Source organism: Cebus imitator, unplaced genomic scaffold, assembly GCF_001604975.1.
Source record: "Cebus imitator isolate Cc_AM_T3 unplaced genomic scaffold, Cebus_imitator-1.0 Scaffold40, whole genome shotgun sequence".
NCBI classification, from domain to species: Eukaryota; Metazoa; Chordata; class Mammalia; order Primates; family Cebidae; genus Cebus; species Cebus imitator.
The window spans coordinates 7403821-7413740 of NW_016107355.1; the positions used below are offsets into that span (position 1 = coordinate 7403821).

General features: G+C 39.9%; 1 protein-coding gene across 1 annotated transcript; it reads right to left on the bottom strand.

Moving 5' to 3' along the window:
* Window positions 1–8399: 8399 nt before the first annotated feature.
* Window positions 8400–8765, bottom strand: LOC108302357 (NADH dehydrogenase [ubiquinone] 1 beta subcomplex subunit 3-like). Its single transcript, XM_037737621.1, has one exon. The coding sequence runs from the start codon at window positions 8763–8765 to the stop codon at window positions 8469–8471; it is 297 nt and encodes a 98-aa protein (XP_037593549.1). The 3' UTR covers window positions 8400–8468.
* Window positions 8766–9920: the final 1155 nt, after the last annotated feature.

A 9920-nucleotide genomic window follows, 5' to 3' on the forward strand; every position in this document is an offset into this window, starting at 1 on the left:
TTCATGGTTTTCAAGGGCAGATTTCACATGCTTAATAAAGTTACTCTGCTAACTATTAAGTTACATTTACATGATAAAGTTCTTCCCTATGTGTAGTCACAATAGTTCTTAATTTAGGCTAATTATAAAGATCTTTACATCTTTATGTTATTCAACATCATATTGACTGTAATTCTTAAAATACTCTTATGTGTTACAGAATTTCACCCTCCTGTAAGTAGTTGGAGTGTAGGAACCATGGTTACACATCTTTGAGACTCAATTACATTTAGCATATTAGCAATGCTAAGGTAAAGCATTGTGGGAAACTAACACTTTTTAAAATTTTTAAATTATACTTTAGGTTCTGGGGTACATGTGCAGATCATGCAGGATTGTTGCATAGGTACACACATGGCAATGTGGTTTGCTGCCTCTATCCCCCTGTCACCTACATCTGGCATTTCTTCCCATGTTATCCCTCTCCAACCTCCCCACCACCCCGCTTTCCCTCCCTTGGCCCCACCAGCTGACCCCAGTGTGTGATGTTCCCCTCCCTGTGCCCATGTGTTCTCACTGTTCAACACCCATCTATGAGTGAGAACATGCGGCATTTGATTTTCTGTTCTTGTGTCAGTTTGCTGAGAATGATGGTTTCCAGGTTCATCCATGTCCCTATAAGGACAGAAACTCATCATTTTTTATGGCTGCATAGTATTCCATGGTGAATATGTGCCACATTTTCCTTGTCCAGTCTATTGTCGATGGGCATTTGGGTTGGTTCTAGGTCTTTGCTATTGTAAACAGTGCCACAATGAACATATGTGTGCATGTGTCTTTATAATAGAATGATTTATATTCCTTTGGGTATATACCCAGTAATGAGATTGCTGAGTCAAATGGAATTTCTATATCTAGGTCCTTGAGGAAGCACCACACTGTCTTCCACAATGGTTGAACTAATTTACACTCCCACCAACAGTGTAAAAGTGTTCCTATTTCTCCACATCCTCTCCAGCATCTGTCTCCAGATTTTTTAATGATCGCCATTCTAACTGGCATGAGATGGTATCTCAATGAGATTTTGATTTGCATTTCTCTAATGACCAGTGATGATGAGCATTTTTTCATATGTTTGTTGGTCTCATACATGTCTTCTTTTGAAAGGTGTCTGTTCATATACTTCTCCCACTTTTGGATGGGTTTGTTTTTTTCTTATAAATCTGTTTTAGTTCTTTGTAGATTCTGAATATTAGCCCTTTGTCAGGTGGGTAGATTGCAACAATTTTTTCCCATTCTGTTGGTTGCTGGTTTGCTCTTATCATTGTTTCTTTTGCTGTACAGAAGCTCTGGAGTTTAATTAGGTCCCATTTGTCTATTTTGACTTTGTTGCCAGTACTTTTGGTGTTTAAGTCATGAAGTCCTTACCTATGCCTATGTCCTTAATGGCTTTGCCTAGGTTTTCTTCTAGAGTTTTTATGGTGTTAGGTCTTATGTTTAAGTTGTTAATCCATCTGGAGTTAATTTTAGTGTAAGGTGTCAGGAAGGGGTCCAGTTTCTGCTTTCTGCACACTGCTAGCCAGTTTTCCCAACACCATTTATTAAGCAGGGAATCCTTTCCTCATTGCTTGTTTGTGTCAGGTTTGTGAAAATCAGATGATTGTAGATGTGTGGTATTGCCTCCGGGGCCTGTGTTCTGTTCCATTGGTCTATATCTCTGTTTTGGTAACAGTACCTTGCTGTTTTGATTACCGTAGCCTTGCAGTATAGTTTGAGATAAGGTAGCATGATGCCTCCAGCTTTGTTCTTTTTGCTTAGGATTGTCTTGGCTATGTGGGCTCTCTTTTGGTTCCATATGAAATTTAAGGTGTTTTTTTCCAGTTGTGTGAAGAAGGTCATTGGTAGCATGATGGAGATAGCATTGAATCTATAAATTACTTTGGGTAGTATGGCCATTTTCACAATATTGATTTTTTCCTAACCATAAGCATGGAATATTTCTCCATCTGTTTGTGTCCTCCCTTATTTCCTTGAGCAGTGGTTTGTAGTTCTCCTTGAAGAGGTACTTTACATTCTTTGTTAGTTGTATTCCTAGATATTTTATTCTCTTTGTAGCAATTGTGAATGGGAGTTCACTCACGATTTGGCACTCTGTTAGTCCGTTATTGGTGTATAGAAATGCTTGTGATTTTTCCACATTGATTTTGTATCCTGAGACTTTGCTGAAGTTGCTCATCAGTTTCAGGAGATTTTGTGAGATGATAGAGTCTTCTAAATATACAATCATGTCCTCTGCAAATAGAGACAATGTGACTTCCTCTTTTCCTAATTGAATAACCTTTATATTTTTTTCTTTCCTAATTGCTCTGGCTAGAACTTCCAATGCTATATTGAACAGGAGTGATGAGAGAGGGCATCCTTGTCTCATGCCTGATTTAAAAGGGAATGCTTCCAGTTTTAACCCACTCGGTATGAATACTGGCTGTAATTTTGTCATAAATAGCTTTTATTGTTTTGAGATATGTTCCTTTGATATCTTGTTTATTGAGAATTTTTAGCATAAAGGGCTGTTGAATTTTGTTGAAGGCCTTCTCTGCATCTATTGAGATAATCATATGGTTTTTGACTTTGGTTCTGTTTATGTGGTGGATTATGTTTATAGACTTACATTTGTTGAACCAGCCTTGCATCCCTGGAATGAAGCCTACTTGATCATGATTGATAAGTTTTTTGTTGTGCTGTTGCAATTGGTTTGCTAGTATTTTATTGAAGATTTTTGCACCTATGTTCATCATGGATATTGACCTGAAGTTTTCTTTTTTGTTGAGTCTCTGCTGGGTTTTGGTATCAGGATGATGTTGGTCTTATAAAATGATTTGGGAAGGATTCCCTCTTTTTGTATTGTTTGGAATAGTTTCAGAAGGAATGAACCAGCTCCTCTTTGTACATCTGGTAGAATTCAGCTGTGAACCTGTCTGGACCTGGACTTTTATTGGTTGGTAGGCTTTTAATTTCTGCCTCAACTTTAGACCTTGTTATTGGTCTATTCAAGGTTTCAACTTCTTTCTGATTTGGGCTTGGGAGGGTGCAAGTGTCCAGGAATTTATCAGTTTCTTCCAGGTTTACGGGTTTAAGTGCATAAAGTCGTTTGTAGTAATCTCTGATTGTAGTTTGTATTTCTGTGTAGTCAGTGGTGATATCCCCTTTATCGTTTTTTATTGCATCTATTTGATTCTTCTCCTTTTTCTTTTTTATTAATCTGGCTAGCAGTCTGTCTATTTTGTTGATCTTTTCAAATGAGCTCCTGGATTTATTGATTTTTTGAAGGGTTTTTTGTGTTTCTGTCTCCTTCAGTTTTGCTCTGATCTTAGTTATTTCTTGTCTTCTGCTAGGTTTTGAGTTTTTCTGATCTTGCTCCTCTAGCTCTTTCAATTTTGATGATACAGCATCAATTTTAGATCTTTCCTCACTTCTCATGTGAGCATTTATTGCTATAAATTTTCCTCTAGACGCTGCTTTAAATGTGTCCCAGAGATTCTGGTACGTTGTGTCTTCGTTCTCATTGGTTTTGAAGAATATCTTTATCTCTGCCTTCATTTCGTTGTTTATCCAGTCGACATTCAGGAGCCAGTTGTTCCATTTTCATGAAGCTGTGCAGTTCTGTGTTAGTTTCTTAATTCTGAGTTCTAATTTGATTTCCCTGTGGTCTGAGAGACTGTTTGTTATGATTTCTGTACTTTTGCATTTCCGAAGGAGTGATTTACTTCCAATTATCTGGTCAATTTTAGAGTAAATGCCATGTGGTCCTGAGAAGAATGTATATTCTGTGGATTTGGGGTGGAGAGCTCTGTATATGTCTATTAGGTCTGCTTGGTCCAGATCTGAGTTTAAGTCCTGGATATCCTTGTTAATTTTCTGTCTTGTTGTTCTGTCTAATATTAACAGTGGAGTGTTAAAAGTCTCCCACTATTATTGTGTGGGAGTCTAAGTCTCTTTGTAGGTTGTTAAGAACTTGCTTTATGTACTTGGGTGCTCCTGTATTGGGTGCATATATATTTAAGATCGTTAGCTCTTCTTGATGCATTGATCCTTTTACTATTATGTAATGCCTTTTTTAGTCTCTTTTGATCATTGTTGGTTTAAAGTTCATTTTATCAGAGACTAGGATTGCACCTCCTGCTTTTTTTTTGCTCTCCATTTGCTTGGTAAATCTTCCCCCATCCCTTTATTTTGAGCCTATGTGTATCCCCGAATGTGAGATGGGTTTCCTGAATACAGCACACCTATGGGTTTTGACTTTTTATCCAATTTGCCAGTCTGTGTCTTTTGATTGAGGCATTTATTCCATTTACGTTTAAGGTTAATATTGTTATATGTGAATTTGATCCTGCCATTTTATGCTATCTGGATGTTTTGCCCATTAGTGTATGCGTTTTTTTCATTGTGTCGATGGTCTTTACCATTTGGTACATTTTTGGAGTGGCTGGTACTGGTTGTTACTTTCTATGTTTAGTGCTTCTTTCAAGAGCTCTTGTAAGGCTGGTGGTTATGAAATTTCCCAGCAATTGCTTGTCCATATAGGATTTTCTTTCTCTTTTGCTTATGAAGCTTAGTTTGGCTGGATATGAAATTCTAGGTTGAAAGTTCTTTTCTTTAAGGATGTTGAATATCGGCCCCCACTCTCCTCTGGCTCGTACGGTTTCTGCGGAGAGATCTGCTGTGAGTCTGATGAGCTTCCCTTTGTGGGTAACCCGACCTTTCTCTCTGGCTGCCCTTAACATTTTTTCCTTCATTTCAACCCTGGTGAATTTCATGATTATGTGCCTTGGGGTTGCTCTTCTTGACGAATATCTTTGTGGTGTTCTCTGTATTTCCTGGACTTGAATGGTGGCCTGACTTTCTAGGTTGGGGAAGTTCTCCTGGATAATATCCTGAAGAGTGTTTTCCAGCTTAGATTCATTCTCTCCATCACATTCAGGTACATGTATCAAACATGGATTAGATCTTTTCACATAATCTCATATTTCTCACAGGCTTTGTTCATTCCTTTTCACTCTTTTTTCTATGTTCTTGCCTTCTTGTTTTATTTCATTGAGTTGACTTCAATCTCTGATATCCTTTCTTCTGCTTGGTAGATTCGACTATTGAAACTTGTGTATGCTTCGCGAAGTTCTTGTGCTGTGTTTTTCAGCTCCATCAAGTGGTTTATATTCTTCTCTAAGCTGTTTATTCTAGTTAACATCTCATCTAACCTTTTTTCTAGGTCCTTAGTTTCTTTGCATTGGGTTAGCACATGTTTTTTTAGCACTGAGAAGTTTGTTATTACTCACCTTCTGAAGCCTGTTTCTGTCAATTCATCAGATTCATTCTCCATCCATCTTTGGTCCCTAACTGGTGAGGAGTTGTGTTCCTTTGGAGGAAGAGAGGAGTTCCGATTTTTGGTGTTTTCATCCTTTTTGCGCTGGTTTCTTCCCATTTTAGTGGCTTTACCTACCTGTGGTCTTTGTAGTTGGTGACTTTAGGATGGAGTCTCTGAGTGGACTTCCTTTTTGTTGATGATGAAGTTATCTCTTTCTGTTTCTTAGTTTTCCTTCTAACAGTCAAGCACCTCTGCTGCAGGACTACTGTAGGTCTACACCAGACCCTGCTTGCCTGGGGATCACCTGTCAGGGCTGCAGAACAGTAAGGGTTGCTGCTGGTTTCTTCTTCTGTTGTCTTCGTCCCAGAAGAGTACCTGCCAGATGTTGTCCTGAGCTCTCCTTTATGAGGTGTCTCTTTGGTTACACGTGGGTTGGGGAGCTGCTTGAGGAGACAGTGTCCCTTATAGGAGCTCAAGTGCTGTGCCGGGAGCTCTGTTGTTCCATACAGAGATATTGGGCAGGTACTTTTAAGTCTGCTGCAGTGGAACTCATAACCGCCTCTTTTTCAGGTGCTTTGTCCTAGGAAGGTCCACTTTATTTATAAGTTCCTGTCATGCTGCTGCCTTTTTTCATAGATGCCCTTCCCTACATGGAGTACTCTTGTCACAGTCTGCCAGCAGAGGTGTTGCTGAGCTGCCGCAGGCTCTGCTCTGCTGCTGTGTGAACTGTCTTGGTAGTGGTGGACTGCCTTGGTAGTGGGTGATGCTCTTCCCCCCACTGAGCTGGACCGTCTTGGGTCCAGCTGCGCTTGCTGTGAAACTCTCAATCCAGAGCATTTCAGATTGTTTGTTTTGTGGGGGTGGTACCCGCTGAGCCAGATTGACTGTCTCCCTGTCTCTGCCCTGTCCCTTTCAGTTGAATGGGCGGCTCTATCACCCAGGTGTTCCAGGCACCAGTTGAAACTGCTGCCCAGATTTGTGTGAGTTTCTGTGCACCGAGCTGGCACTGGCAGAAACTATCGTGTTGAACACTTGTGGTGCTTTTTGGCCCAGGATTCTCCTGGTCTGTGGGCAGTGAAAAGTTGTTTGGACATGTGGTGGGCACTCACCCTCTGCATTGTTCTTGCTGGGAACTGCACTCTGAAGTGGTGTGCAATGATGATTAAACTATTTCTTAATGAAATTAAACAAAAAGTTTATCAAAATAGATGAAAGTAAAATAAACAAAAAGACGTTTCACAGTTTTATGTAATTTATTATTTATGTTATATAGCTTATAATTTTTGAAAAATACATAAAACCTGTACAATTTTCAATATTTTTTAATATTTGTAAACCCAAGGAATAAAAATTGTAGCCAGCCTGGTGCAGTGACTCACGCCTGTAATCCCAGCACTTTGGGAGTTCAAGGCAGGCAGATCACTTGAGGTCAGTTCAAGACCAGTCTGGCCAACATGGTGAAACCCCATCTCTACTAAAAATACAAAAATTAGCTGGGTATGGTGGCATGCAGCTGCAATCCCAGTTACTTGGGAGGCTGAGGAAGGGGAATCACTTGAATCCAGGAGGCGGAGGTGGCAGTGAGCTGAGATCAGGCCACTGCACTCCAGCCTGGGCAACAGAGCCAGACTCCATCACAAATAAACAACCAAAAAATTGTAGTCATTCCTGGATTCTGATCCACTACAGTGCTGATCTCACAGTCAGCATGCATGCAATGAAGTAAGTACACTGTATATAATATCATCTCTAGATGGAATTGTTTAAAAATACAAGTCAACTACCATGTGTTAAGCACCTGCTAAATGTAAAACACTCTGAAATATCTGTTGGTTTAACTGTGTGTATGTATGTGGGAAGAAGGTGGGGTACGAGGGTGCATAGATTACTCTTCAGATGTTTTGTGAGCACTCATCATGTACTTGACCCTCTAATGGGTACTGAGGTGGTCAGAGCTTAGATAATAATGGAGAGAAAGACAAGCAAGAAAATTAAGTGCATCATGCTAGATGAAGATAAGTGCTATGGAGAAAAATAAAGGAGACAGGTACATATGAGACCAGAGTGGGAGCTGCAATTCCAATCTATGTGGTTATGAATGATTTATCAGAAGTTGGTATACAACCAAAATCTAACAAGGTGAAAGAGCCAGCCATGAGGCTGTCTGTGGAAAGCCATTTCAGCCAGAGTAGCCAAGTGCCAAGGCCCTGAGGCCAGAGCCTGGCCCAGATTCGTGGAACTGCAGCGTGGTCTACACGGCTGGGGTAGGAAGGAAATAACTGGAATTATTTTAAAGGCAAAAGGGAAGAGTAGATCATGTGGATTCTACAGACCGTTATAAAGACCTCGGCTTTCATTTTGGATAATATGAAAAGTCATCAGGGGTTTTAAGTGGCAGAATGACATAATATGACTCATTTTAAACAAGAAAAATAAGACGGGAGATGGGAGTTTTTTCTGGTTTGTTTATTTATTTATATTTTAGACAGGTCTCACTCTGTCACCCAGACTGGGGTGCAGTTGCACAATCATGGCTCATTGCAGCCTCAAACTCTTGGGGTCAAGCTATCCTCATGCCTCAGCCTCCTGAGTAGCTGGGACTACAGGTGTGCACCACTGTTCCTGGCCAAAATTTTTATGTTTTGTAGGGAAGAGATCCCATTATATTGCCCAGGCTGGTCTCAAACTGGCTTGGATCACCACCCAAAGTAGTGGAATTAAAAGCATGAGCCACCGCACCCAGCCTTGATTCACTTACAAATTTTAGATAGACCTAGAAGAAGAAAGTGTAAAAGCAGGAGGTGACCCTTTATCTTGATATTAATAACTCAGTTAAGAGTGGATATTGGATTGGACCAAGGTGGCAGGGATTAGTTAAGATATCGTTGGGTTTTATAATAGATGAAGGTCTGTCTTACAAGATTTGCAAATGAAATAGATGTGGGTGTGAAAGAGAGAAATTAAGAATAACTCTAGAATAACTCTTTTTTTGGCATCTATATATTTTATTTTACTTTATTAAATCTTACTAATATTCCTTAAGGGACAAACCGTCAGACAAGTAGGCTATAGTGAAGAAATCTTATTTTGGAGAGTTAAGAAACCACTATGATACTTCCAGGTATTATCTTCAGTGATGCTTCTTATCTTTATTCAGGGACTCCAGGTAATATTCAGCTCCTACAACTACCGCAAATGCAGCAAATCCCCATTTGAATCCTTTAAAGAATACATCAAAAAAGGTAATCTTTTTTGCAAAGCCACACATGTATCTCCAAGTTTCACTGCGGCCCCATGGATCCCTTAGCCCTTGTGCAGGCAGCCTGTTCTGGACAGTTTCTAATGGTGTCCCTTCTATCTTCCATTGCCTGTACTCTGGAAGTTCCATTTTACCATGTCCATGTTCATGTCCATGTCCATGGGCCATGTCTGTGTCTGAAGTGAATCTAAAAGCCTGATGAAGATCTACCACCACTTAACTCTAGGCTTTAGGGCCTGATAAACTGGAAGTATGGGGTTGCTGTCTACAGCAGTGAGGAAGGAAATAAATGCATCAAGGAGAAAAGTTAGGATTTTGGTTTTGAAGATTTTGTGTTGGTGAATAGACTTCCAAGTGGAATGCTGGGTAAGCAGTTGAGTATTGGAAACTGGAGTGGAGAAGAACAGTCTGAACTAGAGTCAAATGAAAATATAATACTTGGTAATTGTATATTTAAGGAATATTTACTATCAAAGACAAGATGATATCACCAAAGGAAAGAGAGTGCTTAGGGCAGAGAAACAGCCTTAGGTTTGAGGCTTTCCAATGTTAAGAGTTTGGGTAGAAAGATAAAGTAGCAAAAAATACTAAGAGGGAGACCAGAGTGGGGAAAGCAAAACCAGGAGAGTGTGGCATCCTGGAAGAAAGGAGTTTCCAGGCAGTGGATTCCACGTCAACTATGTCAAATGCTTTTGATAGGTGGTCTAATATTCATATAAAGTATTGTCCTTTGAATTTAACAATGGAGAGCTCACTGGTAATATTTTCATTAGTAAATTGCATGTGCAACCATGCATCCAATTCGTCAGTTTTAACTCTGCACGGGTCTCAAAAACATTGCCTTCTTTTCTTCTCCACTACTACACTCTGTTGTAAATCATAATAATTTCTCACCCATAGAATTCTACTTCTACTTCTACTCCCACCCACTTCCAATTCACTCTCCATTTAGCAACGTGATTCTCATAACAATGTAAGTTAAATGATTTTATTCATCTTTAAAAATCCTCTGAAGGCTTCCTATTGCACTTAGAATAAAATGCAGTTTCCTGGCCCTCACCAGAAATCCTTGGCTCATCTTACGCTCTGACCACACTGGCCTGCTTTTTGCCACTCAAACTTGCCAGGATTCTCTCTGTCATTGAGCCTTTGCATGCCCATTCCCTTTACCTGGACTGATCTTCCTTCTAGCCTTAGCGTGGCTGGATCCATCTTGACATTCAGCTGTCAACTTAAATGTCACCTCCTCAGAGATGCCTTCACATTCACCCAACTTCAACTAACCATCCATTTGTGGTCTAGACCTCACTTTTAAATTTCTGG